The sequence below is a fragment of the Xiphophorus maculatus genome, chromosome 2 (assembly GCF_002775205.1).
Source record: "Xiphophorus maculatus strain JP 163 A chromosome 2, X_maculatus-5.0-male, whole genome shotgun sequence".
Classification (NCBI taxonomy): Eukaryota; Metazoa; Chordata; class Actinopteri; order Cyprinodontiformes; family Poeciliidae; genus Xiphophorus; species Xiphophorus maculatus.
Window position 1 is genome coordinate 9,164,244 of NC_036444.1, and position 24,857 is coordinate 9,189,100.

General features: G+C 39.6%; 1 protein-coding gene across 4 annotated transcripts in view; it reads right to left on the reverse strand.

Moving 5' to 3' along the window:
* Window positions 1-46: 46 nt before the first annotated feature.
* The window catches only part of rora (RAR related orphan receptor A), a 213,345-nt gene continuing 188,534 nt past the window's right edge, over window positions 47-24,857 (reverse strand). For 2 of the 4 annotated variants that reach the window (XM_023347275.1, XM_023347280.1), the window contains 9 exons: window positions 18,446-18,531; window positions 16,859-17,000; window positions 14,571-14,966; window positions 13,755-13,876; window positions 13,515-13,647; window positions 11,898-12,005; window positions 10,832-10,942; window positions 9,967-10,097; window positions 47-9,661 (listed from right to left, as the gene is read on the reverse strand). In XM_023347275.1, coding sequence (XP_023203043.1) covers window positions 9,497-9,661; window positions 9,967-10,097; window positions 10,832-10,942; window positions 11,898-12,005; window positions 13,515-13,647; window positions 13,755-13,876; window positions 14,571-14,966; window positions 16,859-17,000; window positions 18,446-18,531 — 1,394 coding nt within the window. In that variant the 3' untranslated portion in view covers window positions 47-9,496. The remainder of the gene's footprint in view (window positions 9,662-9,966; window positions 10,098-10,831; window positions 10,943-11,897; window positions 12,006-13,514; window positions 13,648-13,754; window positions 13,877-14,570; window positions 14,967-16,858; window positions 17,001-18,445; window positions 18,532-24,857) is intronic. The other 2 variants (XR_002753997.1, XM_005798237.3) reach the window with 2 other exon arrangements.

Genomic DNA, 24,857 nt, shown 5'->3' on the forward strand with positions numbered 1-24,857 from the left:
GCAGGCAAAGTGAGACAGACAAACAATCAGAGAAAAACAAAGCCCATTACAAGCGGTAAATTTTATTATGGGATAACAGCACATAAAGCACATCTAAAATCGATGTGTCCAATGCACTTTTAATAAAGGTAATATTAAAGGTACAGTTTCTAAGTACAATATAACAACATTCATATTAGAATGAAAAGTATTTAAAAGACAACATTAAATTTCTTATTCTTCTTTACAGATGTATTTACAAAATGAATCAAAATACTTATTTTCATATTTAAGAATCAGACAAGAAGGAGCAAAACTACATTTGTGAATTAGACTACCTGCTAAAGAGAGTTCAAAAGAGCTGGATAAAAAGGTTCATGATCAACTGTCGCCATTTAAGATCAGTAGCAAATGTGTGACTTAGAAATCTGTGTCAAACACAAACTAGTTTGGGCCTTTTCAATGTTTTTGTTTTTTTTAATTGCTTTGCAATGAAAAGAAGCATCGAGCCCCGCTCCACCCAACCTTCATGTGTAGATTTAACCCAAACCAACTCAGCTCACAATGAACATAGAACATTAAAAGGAACCAGATGTGCTGTACGCTTGTTTTACAAACACTTACTAATACAGAATTTACAATGTATTAGCAAATCTTCTGTTTGCAGTGATGAAAAAAGATTACACCACAAGCAGAAAATGTAGAAATGTCAAATTATTACAAAAAAAAAAAAAAAAAATCAAAGAAAAAAAAAATGTGCAAGGGATCATTTCAGGTAATAACTTATCTGCAAGCTTTAATTGACCATTTGAGATCAATATAAAAACAAACTTCCAGGACCTTCTGAAATCAAGGTGAGAGGGATGACATCTATTCATAAAACCCTTTCAACATAATGCACCAAAACATGTCAAAACACATGAAGAAAAAAAGAACATTTTTAAGCAAGTGAGGGTGAGATTTTCTCGTTATGTAAAAAATACATTGTCACATCAGTACACGTTTGGAAAATAAAAAAGGACAATCAAAACCATGTATGCATTTCGTTACACCGAGAGGCACTCAGTGTGATACTTTGCTTATTATTGCGAGCATTTTCTTAATGATTTTGCTACAGAGAAGAGGAAAAAAGTCGACTTTGTCATCAGTTGGCAAATCCTTTCTTGTCAGTTTTTTAAACACTTTATGTGAAGCAGTAATAATAATAATAAAAAAAATATATGTCACTGGTCTGATTACCCTTTCAGGGCCATTGAAACATACAGAAACCCGAGCACCACGATCCCACGTCAAGTAAGGGACGATGCAGACACACGAGGTAAAATAGTTAACTTCTTAAAGACCTGACGAGCTACAGCCTCAGTGAGTGGTTTTTCTTACAATAGGGAAAGAGAAAGGAAAAAAATACTGCTGTTTCAGTTTGAAAATCAGGATTTCTCCACAAAAATCCAGAAAAGCGACCTTAAATAGTTTTTAAAATGAGCAGATTCTAGTTTTGCTATAAGCCAGAAGGAAATAAGTGCAATATCCCAGAGCTAGCACACTGATACAGGTACTGTCTGGGTACTTCTTTTTCTCTTTTACCACTATCATTTTTATTATCATCATTATAATTCATTGAGTCCTAATATCAATAATACATTAATAGGCAATAAAATTATTGAACTAATAGGGTGGCCAGGCTTAGGAATCAATACTTGGTTCACAAAATTAACTTACCTAGCACCACACGTTAGGGCAACACAAAATAAATGTCAGCACACCCCTATCTCTATCAAACTAATCCTAAAGGAGGGAAGCAAAGTAGAAACAGCTTCATCGTACAATATGATGCAATCGATAAACAGATAAATATTTTCACTGGGTAGGCCTTAGTAGCAGTATTTTCCTCTTACCTATACAGACAGAAGTTACAAAGCTACCTTTATACATGTGATCCATAAGAATAATAATATTAAATATGATGAATAAAAACAGCCAAGAATGAGGGAGCGAGTGAGAAAAGGAACACGTACAGTAATACAGGCCATGTCAAGTTCTACGTTCTCCACCTGGGAACCGAACCGGTCAAATATACAGATGAGACGTCCACAAAAATCGACACACAAAAAAAAGAAAAAGAAAAAAAGGATTGTGATAAATAAGAGGGTGTATTTACATGCAGATGCACAAAAGAATGAGAAATAATACACCAACATATATTATTGCTTGACATTCAATTATGGCTAAAGGTTGCGCCTTTTCTTTTTTCTTTTTTTTTGCTTTTTAAACTATTGTCCTTAAACGTAATTTTAAGCTTAAAATTCCTATCACCTGTGCTTTGGAAGATGAGTTTGATAAAAATGCAATGACAGATTAAAAATTCTGGGCTACAGCACATGCTGGCAGCTTTTAAGCGTGACATAACGCCAGCTTTCACAATCTGCGGCCACAGAGGTCTCCAAACTCCGGCATTTTGTTAAAAATGGATTTTTTCCCCAATATGAGCCGACCTGACCAATACAGCAGGAAAAGTATGTTTTTGGAAATCTGGTACTGCTCTTTGTTACCCCCGCAGAATTGTTGCATATTGCTGAATTGCTGAAGGCGTTATGTTATGCTTCTTCTTAATTTTAAATAAAATAAAAACAAAAAAAAACTTATACTTAATATGGATGGATCCAGCTCAGCATTTCCAAACCTTTGTCCTTTATTTAAATTCTTTAAAATTAAAACCAAAATGTCCTTATTCACATAACCCTGTTCCTCTGTAATTATTAAAGCCTTGTCTGGGTTTTTTTTTTTATTTTAGTCACACACCGTCAGAACAAAACACATACACACACACACACACACACATACAGAGACTATTGCTTTTTACAAACAGACAACATAGCAGAGACAGAAGGAACAACACATTTTTACTGTATACTACACAGAGACTAAATAGTACACATAAACTTGGGGGCGAGGGGAAAAAGAGCAAAAAGGAACAGTGGCGGTTCTTGCATTCATGGTGTCCTGGGCCATTGACTCTCTCTGGTGCCCACAACCCCACCAATTAAAATGCAAGAACTTAACTGAGACTCTGGGATGGGATACAATACAGTGCATTTACATTTATATCTAGTGGTTGTGCGACCCCTTTGTAATGCCACCCTGGGCAACTGCTTATATGACCAATATCAAAAACCGCCACTGAAACAGACATAATATTTTAGTCGTAGTTCATAGTTGTACCAAAGTAATAGTGTGTTTGATGACTGTTTTCTTTTCTCCTATCACAACCACACAAGCACATCTGAAGAGGAAAAAGAAACTGAAGGGATTATTATCACTTCTTGGTACAAAGTGTAAACATACTGGATGGATAGAATTAATAAAAAAGGCAGAGAACTGCAATGTAGAGACCCGTAATTTCAACACAAGGCATATTGCTCATAATATTTTATAGAATGCATCACAGAGCCACTAAGCAGGCTCACCTTTTTGCGCTTTGAGAGTGGCAGACCTTAGCTGTGTGAGAGAAAAATACTTGGTAGTTATGCAACTAGAAAATGTGTTGAAAACAAATCATTTCAAAGGAAAGCAGCCAAATCACCTTTAAAAAAAAAATTAAAAAAATATCCCATAGTAGGAACTGCAAAGTTCAGTGTGCTACGATAAAAACCTGGCCAATCGAGGTACGCCTCAGGCCTTCCCACTCCACCTCCCTGAGCATTCACACCGCATCCTTTCTATGTGCTGTTCTTATCGGGGGCCACAGACATCTTTCACAAACCTGGATTGTCTAGCAGTGCTCCAGACTGGGGGCGGGAGGGGTTGTTTTGCTCGGAGACTGAGGTTAACTAGTCATATAGAGGGCTTGTGCATAATATCCAAAGAGAATTGAAACATAAGAACAGGTACAGCAGATCTACTACAACCCAAACACAACCGATTCAGTATTGCATAAGAATATTTTGGTTTTTCTAACAAAGAGGGTAATCATTTGTAAAGACCCTGATGACACCATCTGAAATCAACATTTTTTTTTCTTTTCTGATAGAAAAATGTTTTGTGCTGAAAAACTGTAGATTGTAAAAGTGAAAAGATCATTGTTTTGATTTCTTGGCTGAAAGCTCCATACAGTTAAAACCAAATATTTACATACTACTTATAAAAAGACATTTTTTCTCTCATTGTCTGACCAGACTCTATTTTAGGTCAATTAGGTTAGAATTACTAAAAGTATTTATGTTTGTTCAATGTCAGGATAATAAAAGAGAAGTTAAAGAAAAATCTTTAAAGACATTTTCCTAATATTTGGTTTGAAGATGTAAAACTTAGGTAATTTTCCCTTCCTTTTACAAAACATTTAACAATAGAATTTTGGCCCACTCCTCCTGACAGAACTGGAGTAACTGGGTGAGGTTGGCTGGCAGTCTTGTTCACACAAAATCTTTTTATCTTCATAGTCCTGAGATCAGAACTTTGTGATGTCAACCTCAAAACGTTGACCGTTATCCTTGAGCCACTTTGCAACTAATTAGGTGGCACACTTTAAGTCATTGTCCATTTGAAAGACTGATGTCTTGAGATGTTTTAATATTTCCACATAAAGGGAAACTATTTTTTTAAAGTGCAGCTGTCCTGCCTGCACCAAATACAACATGATGTTGGCACTACTGTACTTTCCAGTTGGGATGAGGTTCTGAGACATTTAAGCTTCCCTTCTTTTCTCAAAATAAAAGACTGGTCGTCATGGCTAAAAACTTGATTTCTAATTTAATTAAACCACTGGATGTCTCTCTCATTATTCTGGTCCTTAGGAAAACAAAAACGGGCAATTGCAAATAATTTCAAAACAGGCAGTTTAGTTTGATATAACGACAGATAATGAGAAAAACATGGTTGTATCTTTTTAACAAAGTGTAAATATACATCTGGTTTCAACTGTATCTTGAAATGTGAACTCAGTGATCAATTTTTAAATTCTAATTTTAACCGCCTCTTATGGAAACATCCCTGAAACAAACAAACAATATTCACTCAACTAAACATGATGAATACAAACAAAAGTCCTCTCAAACAGAAAGGCGAAGAAAAAAACAAACAAACAAAGAAAACTATTCTTCCCTGAGGAGTGACAGCACAAGGCATTAACGTCTTGTGCAAATTGCACGGCAGAGGAATGATAGTGTACAAACAGAAAACTAGAGAAACAAAACTTGATCCTGTTTTACAGTCAGTGACAAATGTGTTAACACGCTTTGCTGGGTTTTCTAAAGGGATATTTTTCCTTTTCTTTTAAGATATTTAAGGAGTTGCTACCAAGATTGCTGGAATGTCTTCAGAATCCATTCTACATTTTAAGCAAGTAGACTGGAAAGTGGAAGCAACAACTACAGTTTGGCACATCCAGGGTTTTTTTTAAACTTTTTTTTTTTTTTTTTTACATTTTTTATCACCACACTGACAAGAAAGACACACTCAACAAAAACAGAAGCACAACAACAAAGCGTTCTGAAAATAGCACTTGTCCTACCGTTTTTCTGTTTTGTTTGTTTTTTTAAAATATACTTCCCTCTCCTAATTGTACAAACAACAGCGAGTCTTAATTATTGCAGGGATACAGTTAAGTGCTACCTGACATCTTTTTTTGTCCTCTCCCTCTTTCATGGGTTTGTTAAAACCAAAACGAGTTACAAAAATAGAAGCTTTACGACCAGACAAGGCTTTGAATATTCACTTTCTCTTAGCTGTTTTCTTCTGTGTTCTGTTAAGGTGCTGCCAAGCTGAGGCGATGGTAAGAAGGCAAAAAGTCACTCATTTTATATATGAAAAACAAAACTTTTGACTGAGCTTCATACCCCTTGAACTCTGTTTTTGTCCTATTTTTGTCAGGTTATAGTAAAAAACGTCACTCTGTTTTATTAGCATTTTATGTGGTAGACCATTAATGTTGCAGTGAACCCTTAAAACCTTTATACAAAGAATAATCTGAATGGTTTTGCATCGGATTCCTTTCCTCTAATACAATGCATATTCCAAGTGATAAAATGGTCCAGTCAAAGTACAGACCTATTCCAACTGAGATTTGAGGTGAGGGATGAGGAAGCTGAACACCACACTTTTTAGTCTTTGTTTAGAAACTTGCATCACTCTATGGCATGGCGTTGCCTGCAGGCAACAAACCACATATCTATACCTCATGTTGCTCCTTTATTTTATTTTTTGGGGGGCGTGATTTAAAGTGCCACCAGACATAATTTTGTCCAAATAAAAGAGGTATTGAGGTCCAGGTGACCTTTTACTTGGAAGGTCACCTGCTTTTTATTGAGCAGAGATGCAGGGTACACCTTGCCTCCTACTTGTAAGTTACAGATCACTTTTCTTCATGGCTAAATTTTGGGTAACTCTAACTAAAAATATTTTCATGTCTGTGAGTATGTAAAGAAGCATTGTAGGTCATTTAAATAATTTTTTTAATATAATTTATATGCTAAAACTGTGTTTTGTTCTTTGTTGCCTCAGGGCAACATTGCGCAGTAGGGGTCCTTTTGTTCAGACAATATTATTCTAGTGCGTTGATATGCAGTTGATTACAAAATAATTATCACAGTCAATTTTTTAACTGTATTATTGACTAACAGCAACAGGAGATGGATGCAAGCTCATTTCATGGACAAAAAGTGCATGGTTCATAAGTTGGGGACATTCTCGATGAAAACATGAGGATCCACTGTACCACCATTATTTCATTGTTTGTTTATCCTCAAAACTAACTTCAGTCCAAAAGGGCAATAAGCTGGTCATTAATGAATAAATGGCCCTATTCCAAGGCAGGCAAAGACTGAAGCAATATCTGCCAAAACCAAAAATATGGGGCTGCAGGGTACTTCATATGGCTGGTGCAGATTGTGTTCCTTACAACTTTAAAACTTACACAGGGCGAGTCGTGCCACCACCAAATCTACCAGACATGGGAGCTGGTGGACATGTTGTCCTTTGCTTGGCTCAAATTCTACAAAGGAATCAAAATTACAAACTCTTTAAAAAAGAACCTGCAGTCCTAACTCCAGTCACTGATGTGAATCTGGTCGCTACAACCCATGGATAATCAGATAAACAGATGGTGATTCACATGTATGTCAATAATCAAGTACCAGAAATGTGACATACACTCTTTTTCACATCAGCAAGCAATTCCTACCTGATGTTTTACACATAATAGGGAAAAAGACTGATGGCAACATCCTTAGTGATTCTAACTCTGCCAAACATACACGTACAAACACACAAATGCTCGTTTTAGTAGTTTTCTTAAATGTACCATTCGTTAATGAAAGTTTGTTTATTTTATATTTGGTAAGTTGGAACCATGTCTGATTTATTTTTGTCAACAGAAAGTTTTTTTTTTATGAATATAGTTTTTGTTTGATTTGTATTTAATTTCTCATAATCACTGTAGAAAACCTTGGTGTTTTAGACCCCCTGTAGCACAATGTTGCCCTGAGGCAACAAACCCAAATCTGGTTCTGGAAAGCGTCAGGGTCCGATTTTATGATTGATATGTAACTAGGGACCACTAAGCTCCCAAAGAATGCAGGAAAATATTTGTTCCCCAAAAAACCTAAAAGTCATGCCATAGAGGGTTAAAACCTTTATACAAAGAATAATCTGAATGGTTTTGCATCGGATTCCTTTCCTCTAATACAATGCATATTCCAAGTGATAAAATGGTCCAGTCAAAGTACAGACCTATTCCAACTGAGATTTGAGGTGAGGGATGAGGAAGCTGAACACCACACTTTTTAGTCTTTGTTTAGAAACTTGCATCACTTTCCTCACTCTTCACAATTATTTGAATGTTGTATTGGTTTACCACATAAAATAGATTCACAATTGCATCAGAGGATTGTTACATGATAAAATGTTGTCTAAAGTAAGTTCAAGGGGTACGAATTATTTTTGCAATGCACTGCAGGCATGCTTTTAGGGTAGTAAGTGCACCTCTGCTATGTTTGCTTGTTTTATTTTTACCTTCCACTAGGTGGAACAGTTGGATTATAATCTCAATGTGTTTTCTCCACTTTGACCACATTGCAAAAAATATATAGAAATTCATGTTAGTTTTAGCTTGTTAAACAACATCTGTGCAGTCTGTCAAATTAGAATTTATCTGCAAACTTCTGTAGCCCAAAAGGTTTCAGAATTTAATAGCATTCACAGGACGATAACTAATATTCAGAACACATTATTTAGGTGAGAATACACTTGTAGTTGCTGCATAAAAAAAAATAAAGGAGTGTCTTTAGCTTGCCTCCTAATCCATGCCTCATTGATTGGTGTCCAGCAGCAGCATTGGCCAGCCTAACAGAACCAACCCCCTCCGAACACTTCCAGGTCAAATAACCATTTGTAGCTCCCAAAAGTAACCTCTGTGTTCATGATTCAGCTTGTACTTCTTGTGCACATGCAACACATCACTAGGTAAATATACAAGTCTTAAATTAAACAAAGGTGTAAATAAAAGTGCCTTATCAATTCAACAATTAAGAATGGTCTAACTACTAATATCATACATGTTATTTAAAATAGATTCTATAAACATTATTTTTTTTCTGTATAGTAAGTACTTATGACCATATACCCTGTAGTACATTATAAAACAGGTGGAATGGAGCCTTTTCATTGCGTCGGTGCCCCGGGCTTCTTCAGGGCACCTGTCCAGAGAAGGATTAATAGCAGATGGCCTTACATGATTTTCACTATGCAACAATGGTGGATGGAGTCCTTGACAGCTAAAATCATTGCGTTTTTATAAGAATTACCAGAATTCTAGGTTTCTTTCTTTTTTTTTTTCCTTTTTAAACGATTGTCCTTAAAGAGGCGCCGATTGCATCACGATGCCGACGGAAACCTCCCAGAAAGTTGCTGTGAGTTTTCATTTCGAGCGCTGCTTCTTAAACAAAAACAAAAAGGAGGAAAAATGGCTGAACTTGACCAAAGTGTGCACATTTCTTACACAACTTAATTATGTAAATTAGACATTACAAAGATTTGATTGAGAAAATACTAAAACTTGTTTAAGGAGTGCAAATCTGGAAAATAATACTGATGTGGTCATCTTTTAAGTGTTTATACTTTTTCTCCCACATCATGATAAAAGCAAAGAACACTGTTAATTTTTTTTTTCTTCTTCAAAATAGTGCATAGGAAGGCCAAGTTCAGCCAAACAGAAATCATTTGTTCCTATCTCCTCTTCATGTCCCACTAGGGTTCTGTTGTGTCTTCCTTTGAGACTTAAATTCAACATAGTAAACCTTGACAATCAGCTCCCCAATGCCCTCCCCCCCCTCCACTGCAAAAAAACAAAAAACAAACAAAAAAAAACAAGAGGAAAAAAAGTTGAACAGCGTGCCATCTGTCCGCTCCGGTTTTGTGCAGGGCACCAGTAAAGTGTCTCAGATTCCTCCTCCACGTCCCCCCCAGCTCCCCTCCCCCTCAAACAGTGGGCACACCGACACCTGGAGGGGGGAGGGGGTCGCGCCCGTTACCCATCGACGGGCATGGACTGCTCAAAGTCTGATCCGAACAGCTCCTTATATAAGGGGGGGAAGTGGGCACGCACAATGTCTGGGTATATTGCTTTGAAAGCCGTGAGCTTCTCTGTATGCCTACTGCACAGCGCTCGCAGTGTCGACACTTTGCATATCAACTGTGGGGAGAGAGAGAGGAGACAGGCTGTTTAGATTCACGACGAGGCAAGGACATGGAGCAATTGTAGTGAAGAGAGAAAAAAAAAGACGAAAACAGTCCTCCCTACAGTGTTTTCTGTCCCACACGGGGCAAAAACACTTGTAAATATTGAGACTGTGTGACACTTTATATTAGGAAGAAAATGTGGTTGACAAATTTTCACTTTTCTCAGGGAAAAAAAAGGAACTTTATGTTTAGTTTGGACACTAAATTGTAAAAATATTTTACTTCTCAGGATGTATGGCGTGATGTGTTGCGACTGACCTTTGTAAGAATGCCATCCTCTCTGTGGTTCTTCTGCAGAACATGTTGAAGGGCCAGTTGGATCTTCTGCTGGAGTTTTTCCACTTTCACCTTCTCCTGAAGCCAGGATCGGTCTGGTGGAATACATTTCACTGCTTCATTTATTAGCAAACTTTTTTGCATGTAAGCTAGCAAATACATCTTGCATTTGTTTTAAGTTTTAATTGACAATTACAAATCTGAAAAGTGTGGTGTGTAGTTGATTTAACCCAGTAGGATTTTTACTTTCTTGAACTACTTTTTGCTGCAATATGCTGCTCTAAGTGTTGTGAATTATGTCTTTACCAGCTTTGATTACTTTTGCTCTGTGCAAAATTGCTCAAGTTGCTTTAGACTGAATGAAGAGCATTTCAATAGCATTTTTCTAAGACCTGCCACAGATTCCCAACTGAATTTGGTTTCAGTACCGTTCTAACACATGAGCCTGCTTTGATTAACTAGGTGACTTTTTCTATATTGTTTTCATTCTTTAAAAACTTTTTCTGTGAACTTGATGCTGCTGTCACACCTAAAATTTCCCTTACAATAAAGGCTCTTTCTATTCTATTTTACTCTGAAGGATCACACTTGACTTTATTTAAGGGCATCAGAGTAAGAGGGGCTGAATACGTATGCATGTGACTATCTTAGTTTAGTTTTCTTTTAAAATGAATACTTTGCATTGGGCTATCACATAATATCCCAATAAAATGCACATTAAAATGTAATCAAATGAAATAAGGTTCAAGAGGTATGACTACTTTTGCAAGGTATATTGTTATGGTGAGCAGGTGAGTGTGGCTGCTCCCTCCCCTCTCCCCCGTTTGTTGCTGTGACTGACACCTACCAGCAGACATCAACACAAAAGCAGAGAACAGGGCGATCTCATCCTCAGACAGGTGCATAGAACACAAGTTTTTCCCAAACTCGAAGACGGAGCTGATCAAGTCGTCACAGCCTGCCACAGCAAAGGACATGGAGAGAGAGAGGGAGAGAGAGAAAAAGAGAAAGAGAGAGGGAGAAGGGGTTTAGGATGGGGAAGACCAAAGAACAACATTCACTCTTGATCTTTATTGGGAGAGAGGCACACAGGGAGAGGAGAGGAAGGGGAGAGGATAAAAAAGAGCAGCGTGCTGACAGCACATGGGAGCGTCTTAAGCAGAACAGGCAATGCTTTCACTGAGTTTTGCCTCCCAGACGAGTCACTTTTGGCAGTTGGGCGGTGTTATGCAAGCTAAAATGAGGTCACTATTGAGGCTTTTAGTTAAATCAATTATTAGGGACGTACAGAGATAGGCACATGCCACCACTGCTCTGAAAGCCCATCACTCTCCCGCCCTCCGCTGCCGTCCCCTGATATCTGTTAGAGGGACTTTTACTAATGCATAAACAGAGTGATAAACAAACACAAAGAAACAGGAATGTGCATCCTTAAAATCACTGTGGGATGCATTTACATTTTTTCTGTCAAGAAGCTACCTTGAAACAAGAAAATCCATGCTGGAATATCACAGTAAAATATGACAGTCAAACATGACTGCTATTTGCTTTTTTTTTTTGCCTGAGATGTTTTATGTCAGACTACCGGCAATAGTTTTGATAGCACTCTCCCCACAGACGCCCCGTCTAGCTTTATTTATTTCAGAGTTACACGAGCCATATGCAGCGGCGCCTCGGTAACATCTCTGTTGTACCATAAATAACCGCTGAAGAGACAGAAATGCCAGGTGAGGAAGGGATAAGGAGCTCAGTGTTTGCTTCCAGGCCTTCAGCATTGAGAAAAGAACAGCAGCCAACTCTAATTTTGGCTGTTACACCAAGGAGAGGAAGAAGACACTGTAAAGATAAACTATATACACAAACACAGCAAGCAAACACCCACGTCTGCTAGGGTGTACACCCACTCCACTTACCTAATGACTTGAACACATCAGGTCCGGCATATTTTCCATCGAAATAGACTGTGTTGTTTTGCGAGTCAAAGGCACGGCACATTCTGACAAACACAACTTCCAGAGAGCCTGCAGAGACAGACAGCAACAAGATGCTGAAGATTTTCTTTTTCCCCCCGTAACATCAGGCAGAGGTGCAAAACACATGATTATGCTTTGTGCTAATCTTCCGAAATATAAGAAAACAACCGCTTTGGAATGCGCCCGCTGGCAGATGAGAATAAAAACTGCCTCCGCAGATGAAAACATCATCGATAGAAGGCTATTCTATCCAGAGTCAAATTTGACAAAAATAGGTAGTGACACCACTCTTTGGTTCAGATGCTTTTTTAAGCTGAAAAGCTATTTATTAAATGGTGCGATCTGTGCAACTTGATGGGAGAGAGCACAGAGGAAAGAAGTACAGAACTGTACTTCTTATTGACATAGCTGAAAAAAAATTGTAAAAAGCCTTGAGTAAATGCATCTTGTATTGCTGCAACAGCCTTGCACACTGAAAATTTCAGAAAATACATCTTAGTACATTTACACAGAGGGAAAAGCAAAAATAAAAATCACTGATGCTACACATCTCAATATCTGTAGTAGCTCCTTCAAAATAAATGTAACCAAAACATTTTTATAATTTGCAGAATGTCTAGGGTTTTTTCTTGAATAATCCTCAAATTCGTGTTTTCTTGGGGTAGCATGGAAACAGAGGCTAAGAATAGTGGCCTGCTTTTCTTAGCAACTGTTCAAAATGGGAAATATTAAAGAACACAACATTCTGGAAAGACTGATGTGTGTTTATATTCATAAATCAGAAAGTACTGTCAAGAAAATAGCTAGCTGCCTAAATGTACCTACAGCTACACTCAAGGAAATAATGAAAAACTTTATAACTAGAACGCAGACAACAAATCTGGAGGAGCACCCAAGTTTTTAAAAATCTACAGAAAATATTCACCAGAAACAATAACTATCCTACTCCATGGCTATTTCAGTTCAGAAAACTTAATCCTGTGAGGTAAGCTTGAGAAAAGAGAGCATAAGAGAGGACTCTGGAGGATGTAGGGAGACCAAGCAAAGAGAAATGGATTTCTCTCGGTTTGCTCCAACTTTGTGAGAAAGTTGGAGCAGTGCTGTCCTGTCAGCAGAAGGAGATTAAGAGAAATTTATTTTAAGGCTTTTTACACTTTTTTCCAGGGGTTCGAATAAGTGTGGATGGCACTGTGCATCAGCATAAATACAGGGGACTTTATCAGAGCAGCTCGAAGAGACACCCTACATTTCTGGGAAAAAAGCAGTGCAAAAAAATCAGCAGCTAGACTAATGGGTTTTATCAGAATTCTGGAACGGATGACTTATCTAACGCAGCGTTCTCCTCTGCTATGTATGCAGCGAACAGGGCAAAAACAGAAAGAGGCAGAGGCAGGCTGGGGTGGGGCCTCCTGTCTGTGACATTGTCTGTGCGTGTGAAGAAGAAGAGCTTTGTGCAGTCAGGTCAGCTACACCCCCGTGACAACGGCAGAGAGGGGCTGGCGGAGGTGAGCCGAGGTGAGTTTGACGGCAGCAGGCCATGTTGACAGGCTGTCATACCTGCTTTCAGCAGCACTATCTGATCGTTCTGACACAGCTCCATGAAGCCGTCGATGCGCTTGGCAAACTCCACCACATACTGAATGGCCTCTGTTATTTTGATAGCACACAGCTGCCACATGACTTCCCGGGGCTGAGGAACAAGATAGGACAGAGAATGGGTTATCTGCTGTAAAACAATGGTTTTGATAATGACTGCAGCTGCTACAGAAAAGTGCAACACCGAGCCGGATGCCTTACCTTGCTCTGGTAGCTCTCCACCTCTTCCTGAAGGAAAGCCTGCCAGGTCATCTGCTGCAGCTCCTCTCTCAGGTACTGACATGTCTCCATGTGTGACTTTGAGATGTTCTGGGCGAGGTGCTCTGGAAGACAATCAGCATCATCATCATCATCATCATCATCATCATGACCAACCCAGACGAATTCAGCTAAGATCTGGGTGTTATACACAGACCTATGTGAAAGTGAAGACCTCACTGCTCACTGATGAGATATGCCACAGGAATAGAAGATTTATTTACTGAGCTCTAACGAAGAACGAAGGATAGGAAGGGGGTGAATACACGTGGGCTTTTTTTAGAGGGGAGGGGGAGAAAGCTTGTTGACATTTCTTTATACTGCCTGCAGGAAGCTCATAGCTTAAGGTTGAGGTGAAGCCAATCTAGTTATGACACAAATACATGGAAAAGGGAGGGGGAGGGGCGCCACGTTACTCACTGAAACAAAGGTCACATTTTTTTTTCTCAAAGAAATATTGAGTATAAGAATTTAAATGGTTTTGAAAACACATCTGTTAAAAGGAGTTCCTAAGCACAAGGGAGCCTAAAAAAATGATTTCCCCAGACGCCTGCCCTGCTGGATCCCGATTGGCCCTAATTAATGGAAACTAATTACAAAAAAAAGAGGCTCTTTTAATGAGTGTTGGAGATGAGTCTCCAACCTCCTGCTATTTTAAGCAACCTTTGTGTCGTTTGCCCCACGGTTGAGTTGTTCTACCCCCCTCCTTCATTTCACTGTCTCTCCTTTAACCTCTTCCTTCTTTTCCCTGCTCCTTACCTAGTTCAGCCATGGAAACAGTGGGGGAGGTCTCGCCGTTGGTGAAGGAGCAGTAGGGAAAAAAGCCAGAGCCGGGGGCAAAGTCGCAGATGGGCTCCGGCTTGATGCCGTTGATGTCTAAGCCCGACTGGTCAGGGGACGGCTGGATGTCTAGGTAGAAGCTGCTGACCGCCGAGTCGGGCTTGCTGCCATCAGGAGTGTGGCCGTCCATGTAGCCACTGAGGTCATCGTGTAGCTCCGTTAGGCCGTTGGCTGAGAGGCCGTAGCTAGGTGTGAGCGGCTCTGCCTCTCCGGGCTGCTGTTGGTGGTCTCGCTGCTGCTGCTGCAGCCGGTGCTTCTGGACCTCAGCATACAGGCTGTCTCGCTGCTTCTTTGACATGCGGCCAAACTTCACCGCTTGGTGCAAAGAGGACAAAACAAGTATGAAAATCAAGTGAAAGTGGAATAAAATGTAAGACTAAAATAAACCACACAAACAAAATTTAATTTGAGTAGAATTTTAAACATATATCCTTTGGAAAATGTGTACTGATAGGCATTTATGAATCATTAAATAAGATTAATTTTCTAACTCTACACATATAGTTTGTTTTGGAAACTAAATCTAGAAAGCTTTAAATATGCTCTAAAAATATCTTGGCCAGAGATCAGAATCAGACCACTTTTCTTTGACCAGCAGGTCAAATAGAAAAAATAAAATGTTTTAATCTTGATGCATCAGAACTAATGTTCAATAAAATACTGACATAAAACTATAAGTAAATCTCTATAGTTCAGGACAACTGGCTGATGTAATGGGGCACACTCTGTAAGTCAGGAGGTCACAATGTGGATGTGTGTGGGTTTATGTCTACACTATGTAGGTATCTATGCAAATAAATATATGCAGCGGGACAAGGAGGAAAGTAAGCATAAAGGCTTGCATATGTTCAGAGTCACCTTCTTTCAGTCAAAACATATACACCTGTGTAAGTGTGTCTGCATGAGAGATGAACTGTACAAACAGTACTCACTTACTTCTGTGTTCTTTTATATACATGACGATATATGTGAATGTACATGGGGCAGGGTCTGTGAGTGTACAAGTGCATTCAAGATTTTCACTTCAAATCCGTGAAATCATGCTTTAGTGAAAAACATATCACACGTCTGCTGTGTTCAAGCAGAGCCTCCTCAGCTCAGTCTAGTCTGGACCTGCCTGACAAAGAAAGACACAAATGTGTCTTGGGGCTCCCAACTGGGGCTCCCAATTTTGCATCCCAGCTACAGCAGCAATAACAACACCCTCTAACAACTTCCTGTTTTATGAAAACAGGTTTCTATTACCACAACAACTCTCCCACCACCGGCACATAATGGACATGATCAGATATGTTCCCACAGGCTCAAATCAAATCAATGATTTCTCTATGGACAGCTGGACAGCTAATGGTACTGCCTTGCAGTGTTTATAAACACTGCTCTCCACACTTATTGATATCCCAAATAATGATGTGTCAAATCATTAAAATATAATTACACACTGAAAATCAAGAAAAAAAAACGGATCTTACATCTGTGCAAGTACATTTAGTCAGAGAGTGTATATATATATATATATATATATATATATATATATATATATATATATATATATATATATATATATATATATATATATATATATATATATATATATATTATAATTACTGGTGCCAATATTCTCTGTGTGCCTGATTGGTTCTAAAAAAAAAAATTAAATATATAAATTTTATTTATGCTTCACTTTTTCAAGATGATCAGGAGGAATATGTAACTTTCCGTTTACATAAGGTATATATACGAGGTGGCACAGAGGTTCATATTTATTAGAAAAAGAATGAAAAGAGAACAGACCATTCAAGAAAGTCAGATGTACAGTATATTGATCTCAATATGTCATCACATAGTTACTCACCTAAACCTTCCTCTATCTAAAATCAGGGAAACAGTTCTACATCTTCAAATAAATATAACTGCAACGAGTTAGGATTATAAAGGCGTAAAAAAACTCTCATGGACAAGTCCATCGGAGAAGAGCCTCTTGAGGTTACAAAGATAAAATAAAAGCCTTAAAAACATATAGATTATACTAGAATTATAGTTTAGAAAACGACCCATTTGTAATTCACAACATCTGCCCCAACTTTGTCATGAAGTTTTACAGAACAGATTTTACACAAACAGGTGCCTGAATGTGAGCTCTTCACCTCTCGGTATCTTTGCCCATTGCACCCACCTGTCAATTCCCCTCCCGTAAAACAACTCACCATCTCGTGACATTCCCACTGCCAGGCACTTCTGCAGCCTGCAGTGCTGGCAGCGGTTGCGGCTGGTGCGGTCGATCAAGCAGTTTTTCTGACGGGGGCAGGAGTACGCTGCATTGCTCTGCTGACTCCTCCTGAAGAAGCCCTGCACGGGGAGAGGGGCACGGAAAATACGCCTTAGGTTTGCTGAACAGGCCTCCGCGGCCGCAAACACTCATTCTGGCACCTCAGAAGGGGGATCATTTTTATGTCTTCATTGTGCTCTAGCGCTGACAAGATTTATTGCAGTCTGGCGGGGATGTACTGTACTCCCAGTGGTGATATTTTCATTTTACTGCTTGCAAATTGAAATGCAACAAAAACTACTGCGGTGGTATTTTCCTGACTTCTTTGCTGGCATTTAAAGAGCGCTGTATATCCACCAGCGTGTACAACACGAGGGCGGCATGTTTTGGGTAGCGCATGATAACAACGCCTGGCATTTCTCTTCAGTGGCGTTATTAGTGTTGATTAATGCAGCACAGGCATGTGCAAGGCTAAAGGATTGCAAACGCACACCAACTGGATTCCTCATCCTTTGACTTAATGAATTGATTCCAGCACATCATTAACATGCCCCACTCTACTGCTCCACACACATATGTCTTAATTAGCTGCTCATTGGCTGTTTAATTACAAGAAAACAGCTGACAGCTGCCAACTTGCTTTATAATGGAAGCCATTATGGAAACAGAGTAAAACTGCCAGTGACAAGTAGCACTCCTTAATAATGCAATGATTTATGGTCCAAACTTTTGTACTCGCACGTACTATTAAAGGCCTTTCTGCCTGTGGACTAATTAGCAATCATTAAAGATAGATTTCAGCAGTTTATTCTTTAGCGTTTTATCCTTTCCAGGATCTCTGTGTGTGTGAGTGAGAGGGAGAGAAGGGTGCTGGGAAGAAGAGCTGAAAGGAGCCTCTTTTTGCCCCCCCCCCAAATCACACACATGCACGCACACACACCGGAGCAAACAGCAAAAGGTGGAGGCTGGCTGAGGAATGCTAATGATGTGCTTGGTGACGAGCACGAGGGGGGACAGGAATACACTCTGCACAAATTTTCCTTCACTGTGAATGGCTGGTGTATTTGAAACAGTACAAAAGGTGGCTTCAATGGGGAGAAACACGCTGTAGCAAACAGCCAACAATCTGCTATAATTCAAAGCACTCTCCTTTTGATCATCCTATTTCAAGAAGAGCAGCAGAAGCGAAAAAAGAAAAGAAAAAAAAACAGCAAAAAAAGACATGTCCCTGGGAGGGAAAAGGCAGAGGAAAGCAGAGGAATGACTATGTCCTACTAATTGTGCCTTTCTGTGATGTCCTCAGTGGTGCTTGACCACTTTAATGATCATGCTCAGTGTGTTTACACACACCACGCTCCCTCTCCAAAACGTTGTAAAACTTCAGCAACATTTTAAGATGTTTTTTTTTTTCTTCCAGACAAGCAACTTTCTTTACCTCCTCAGTGTTTCCTCCCTGTCTTTTCCCTCCCTCTTTCACATGCTTACAACCCATCACACTAACAGGTTCACTTCTCTTGATGCTTACCTTACAGCCTTCACATGTTATCACACCGTAATGGATGCCTGATGATTTGTCTCCACAGATCTTGCAGGGAATTATTTCGATTTGAGCTGGGGAGAAGAAAAGAAAATGAAAGAAATAAATAAATAAGGGCAAAAAGAAATCAACATTTTGCTGTCACAAGCCGCTGTACAACCCTCTCACCATGGATCCATGTTGGTACATGAAAGAGCACTGTGCTTCTAAAAACATCTCATCCAGTGGCTTTTGAATCCTCACTACTACACAGTATTAGCTGAATATTTAGAGCTGCAGTCATGTGTGTGTGTGAGCGTGTGTGTCTGTGTTTTTTAAGGGAAGGATCCAATTTTAAAGTGCTCAACAACAGCCTGTACAAACATGGCATTGATTTGTCGCGAAAACACAACTTACATTAAGAAAAGACCCGGCTGCCCACAAACCCTAATACCCCACAGAAGAGAAAATATAAACCTTGTGCAATGACAAAAGATCATTTAGCCACATGAGGAGGTCTATTCCCTGGTGGAAAACCCGACTTCATGCAGGCTCTTAAATTTCAAAACCATAACCCCCCCCCAGAAGCAAATCCACTGCAACCACAAAGAATCATAACATGCCCGCTGTGCTGGATGAAGCAGAAACTGTGTATTTGTATGCGTTTGTGTGTAAGCAAGCCATACAGGAAGGAAAAAAAACAAAAAAAAAAAACACTTCAGTTTGAGTTTGGCAGCGCCGTTGTGCTGTTGACAGGCTTGAGATGCAGGACAAAAGCCCAGAGAGGATGGGCCTCATCCATCGTCGGCCCTCGCTCCGGGAGCGAACCTGCAGCTCAACGGGCAGAACACACAGACACGAGACACCCAGAACTCCCAGCGTGGCCCACTGATCTCAGCTTTATCACTGCAGCAGCCGCCAGTGCCACGCCGCTACCTTCCTCCGGATATCTCTATTTCGTTGCCCTCCTCAGTCGCGTCATTTCCATCAGTGTACTGCAGCACCAGCTATCTGATCTGAATCGAGGAAAGATCACCGTAGGATGGTCTCTGTCATGATGTAATGTTTTGTTTGCTTTTAACCACCGATGTAGCCTGCCTATCAGGGCAGAAACTGCTCTTGTACCCACTACATTTGATCCAAGTAAATATTGACATCACTAAGTTTACACATCATTCATATATATATAAAAAAGAAAAAGATCAGGGCTTCAAAAATTTTCTAATTAGTAATGTACAACTTCCCATTGTCCTGATATTTAAATATGACACAATACAGAGACCTATTCCCTTCAGCCGTTTGCCTCTAAGGCTGGAAGAAGACCCAAGTTTATGTAGTGAGAGATAACTGCAGGATAGCATGGCAGACTGGGGTCATCAAGTCTCCATAACAACCATTAGAGGTCATCTCCCACCTGGTTGTTTGGGAGACATGCCAAGAAAAAAGCCTATTCCTGTCCTACTATCACAAACATAAACATGTACTTTGCTAAACTATAAATGTGTGCTTTAGTCGGAAGAGAACAACATTAGTTCTTCCAGCTAATTAATTCACCAATTCTGCAGCTGAACCAACAGATTGATATGTTACATTTTTGACATATTGAAGAGTTTTTTCAACAGATGAATTCAGGTATGCTGGGGATGATATTAAAAATCACAAAAGAGTGGCTCTGGTGGACTGGGGCTGAAGAACCCTGATTACAGAGATTGTACAAAGAAGAATGCTCTCTATGTATGCTCCAACACTGAAAATTTAAACAGAAACAAACAAATAATAATTGTATATTTTTTTTGGTCAGAGTATATATAAGTATATACATAATTTAAAAGCAGCATTTTTCTAATATTTCAGTATGAGATTATGATACTGCTTTGAAAGAGTCTTTTTGAATACTTGTATATATGTTTCTATGTGTGCATCTTTAGGTTTTTTTTTTGTTTTTTTTTAATACACCTGTTGGAGAACTTCAATCGACCAACCAGTTTCTCCATGGCCCATAAAATAAATAAATATATAAATAAATATAAAATAATATAAAAATATAAAATGTTTGGACTTCTTAGTACCTTACCCAAATTTGCTCAGTAGTTATTCACTAAATATACCCATAAAAATATCTTCTTAAAACTTTTTTTTTAACCTTTGCTTTATCTTAGAGTACATATATATATATGTATATATATATATATGGAATATATACTGTAGATATTATGTAGCATAGTGGAATTTCATTCCATTTTATTCTTTTATATTTTTGGATACATCTTTTTATATTTGTTTTAGTATCTTGTCTGCTTAGTTTGTGAACCACTTTGTTTAAAATTTATTGTTTTAAAATGTCCTACACAAATACAACTGACATTGGCATTCTGTTCTGCAGTGCTCGGATAAGTATAAGATCAATTCCCCAGACAGGGCTTGATATATAATATACTTCTTAAAAAGAGGTGGCATATTTTCAGAGTGTTACATCAGCCTCTTCCCTCAAACCAGGCCCAACTGTCTGCTATAATGCCTCAGGTCTCGTCTAAAGACAAAAGACTTAAAATATCTCCTGCACACCTTAACAAGCAGCCTCTTTATTCTGGTTTGATCACATCAAAAGTACTTTTGTTGGAGTTCATCCAGAGATCCCTGCCCATTTAATCAGCTGCCTTGGAGCCTGCATTGTGTCATGTGGATAATGTCCTCGTCCCCGAGGCGTGCCCGGGAGAGCCCCTTAACACAGAGCCTTTAATCCACCAACCCGGGAGTTGCACTCTGTTCATTCAGGGGATCTCTCATAGCACTGCTGGAGTCAACAAGACCAGCCATGTTTACTTGGAATTAGCCTAGATTTGAGGAAAATGAACAAAAAGGAGAGGTGGATCATGAACGATTAATACTCCTTCATACAACACCTCCTGCAATTTGAGGTTCCCCCATACAATAGAGGGCACTGCACCTCGTTGGCCCGGATTAGAGTGGAACCCAGGCAGGAGGCGGGCTCTGACAACCTTACTGAGAGGGTTAATTTATAATTAATATTTTCCTTACTGTGCGCAGTTGCTTGTTATTTCATTTAGGTCTATCTCTGTACGAGTGCACTCTATTGTTTGTTTTTGTGTTCTCACCGCATGAGCATTAGCTGTGCAGTGTGTTTCAACTCCTTTAGCATTTTCAGCCTCATTACTTACATAATTTGTTCTGACATGCACTCACAACAACTGAAGCGTGCTGTAATTATGACTAGCTGTGGTTATGTTGCTCCAAAGGCCGCAGTGACAGTCTCTGGCCATTGGGTGGCAGTGCAGGGCTGTTTCTACGGCTGTCATGCCAAGTTAAGCCGAGCTTCCACCCACCCCGTTCACAACCCACATGCTTTTGGCTACGAGCTCCAGCCTCCGATAGCTCCAGGCTTAGGCTGCTGCCTGCCTCAACCCCACCCCCACAGCAGAGCTGTGAGATGCCTTCATCTCTCCTGAAGAAGCGGAGCTGGCTGGGCGCTCGCTCAGGCCTGACAGAGGCTGTGCCACATCAGGTGAAAGCAGTGAGAGTGCAAACAGAGGGGTGCCAGGCTGGGCAGATTATATATCCACATGAGCGTAGTTTAGTTAAACCCTATCTGCTGCAGGACGGGCCCAAGTGCATCCAGTCTCACCAGCTTACGCTCTTTCGCTTTGCTCCCACACAAACCTACAGATGCTAGGTGTACTCAGCAGTAAAAAAAGGGCTCATCTATGGACCAGCTGATGCAAACTTCTAGTCTAATAATAATAAAAATAATATCTTTCTGTATACTTATTGCTTTCTTTGGTGAAGAGGTGAGAACTTAAACAATGAGGGTTATTAACAACAACAACAAAAAAAAACATTCATGCATCCCAAAATGACAGTTAATATCTATTGACATAAACTGTGGAGTTAACCATCTCCTGGTGTGAATCAAGCAGCTGCTGGCTCACTTGAGCTTGACCACTGCAGTGCCGCTGATCCCATTCACCGTGCCCGCCTGCCTGCCTCTCTACCCGTCGCCCTCCCTGCCAGCTAGCCCTGCCCGCTCTGTTTACAACATCAAAGCCAGGCACAGTAACACAAGCGGCCATGCTACAGCCCATCCCAGCAGCACTGCCGCTCCTTGCAGAGCAGAGAAGTGCCCTCTCTGCATGCAGGCCACTTCAAAGACACCTGCTGAGATGCCAAGATTGTGTTGAATCCCGACCACAGCACAATCACGCCCCAGACATTGCCATGAGAGCTGGGGAAGTAACCTAACCCAAGTATCCTTGCAGAGTGGCATGGGTGTTAAGAATAAAGAGCGCTGCAGAGAGAGAAGACGGTCATGCAGAATGTTAAGGCTTGTTCTTTGTCTGTGGCTGAGCGGCTCAAGGACACTGACTCACATCACTAGCAGGCCGTCCGAGGGGATGACGTGTCACTCAGTGCACATGTACAAAAGGGCCAGTGAGGCCATTGCATGTTCACCCAGTGCCCTTCGCTGTCTTTTTCACAGCCTTTAGACTGAGCCAGTCTGAGAACAGTACAGTACATCATAAAAGTCCAGGACAGTCAAACAAATACATATTAAGTTTGCCACCTGTCAGTTTCCTATTTTCACATCCCTGGCATATGAGCAGATTAGACACTCCAAAGGTTCATTTATTTCTGATCAATAAATGCTGCACACTACTGCAATATTCAGTGTGGACACAGTTACTCTGGGAAGAAAAGTGTAGGTTGGTTATGTCTAAGTGATTAGCTAAACACTTAGACATAACATGAGGTGTCCAAGAGGTAGCTTGGAAGGAGCCACCTCTTCCAAGTCAGTGTTTTTTTCCATGGGAGATACTGTAGTTCAGCAGGGCATGCCACTGGAACAAGCAGTTCCCCTCCAAAACAGTTGGTGGCAGCAGTGATATATGCTTAGGCAGCATGTATTTAAAAAGATACATATGCACATAATTATTCGCTTCAAGTAAGATGATATCCAAAAGAAAATCATATTTTAGATGACTTTGTCAAGGCATGGCTGAATTTATTCAGACTGTGAGAAAGAGAGACATTTTTTAATTGCATAATGGAAAATCTGAAAAGTAAACTAAATCTCAGATTTACAGTGAAGATGTATAATCTCTAAAAAACACATCCTCAGACACCGGTGTTTTAGTAATGTCAGCCATGCTGAAATGTAAGTGTAGAATACTTTAAAATCTTCACTCACAAATTTCCAAATGTTGACTAATAAAATGTTCACTTAATAAATATCACCTTTGTTTTGAAAATTTCATAAAAGCACAAATGATTCATTATAATCTGTTTGAAACCCCGCAGGACCCTTATAACAAGACATGTTGCCACTTACCCGTACTGCTGGTACAGGTAAAGACCATGCCATACCATATATTTGCGGTATGGATTTAACATGCATTTTGAAATGTATAAAATCTTAGAAAATTCAGAACTAGAAATGCATAAATACCACAATAGATGAACTGGAATTTTTTACACCGATTATATTGTTTTAAACCAAATCTGTAATCAGTCAAATTTTCTAAAAACCTGTCATCTTACTCTCATCAGTTGAATGATGAGAATTCATCATTCATCATCAGAATTACATGAATGTATTTCAGGTAATGCATTAAGGTCTGCTGATAAATGGTGAAAGTAACATTATTGCAGCCTGCTACAAACAGAGTGAAATTTGTAGTCTAAATCTCCTTGCAGTTCCCAATGAACCACTGGAAAACTGACATAACGCTGAAGGATTAAGATTATCCCCCCCTACATTACAGGCCCATTGCCCAGGCCACCGTCATAATGCCGAGAGCTTAACCCATTACTCGATTGGACCATTAAATCACTTTCTCATGGCCTTGTGGTTCACAGTAGATGTGCACCACAAAGTCTAAAATCAAGGCTTCAAGAGCTGATGTGTTTATACAGAGCAGATTTTTCCCACTGGTGCATTTACATACATCATTGGGAAAGAAAGCATGTGAAACAGTTTGAGAAAACACATTGCTCTCGCGTCTGTATGTGAAGTGTGTGTGTGTGCGTGTATTGGTGTGTTTTGGCCACATTGCGCTGACAGCTGTCAATGACAGAGTGACGCAAGCCAGTGCGCTCATGTCATATTATGTAAGGTGGACAGGGCATGACATTATGAGCAGATTAACAATTCTTCTATCATTGGACAAGCAGTGATTATAGATGTTTTTTACTCTAAAATAGCTTAAAATTACCACAGCATTTCTGATGCTGGGATATTTTCTTTTAGAAAAGAAAAAAAAAAAAACGCCTTTAGATAATGGTCCACAACTAGCGAGACTGTACAATCCACCTCCATCATTATGTGCATCTATTTATTTTTTCCACACAAACACACCATTTGACAGTGTAGATCATCTGTCGGTTAATAAAGAGAACCTCCTCTAAA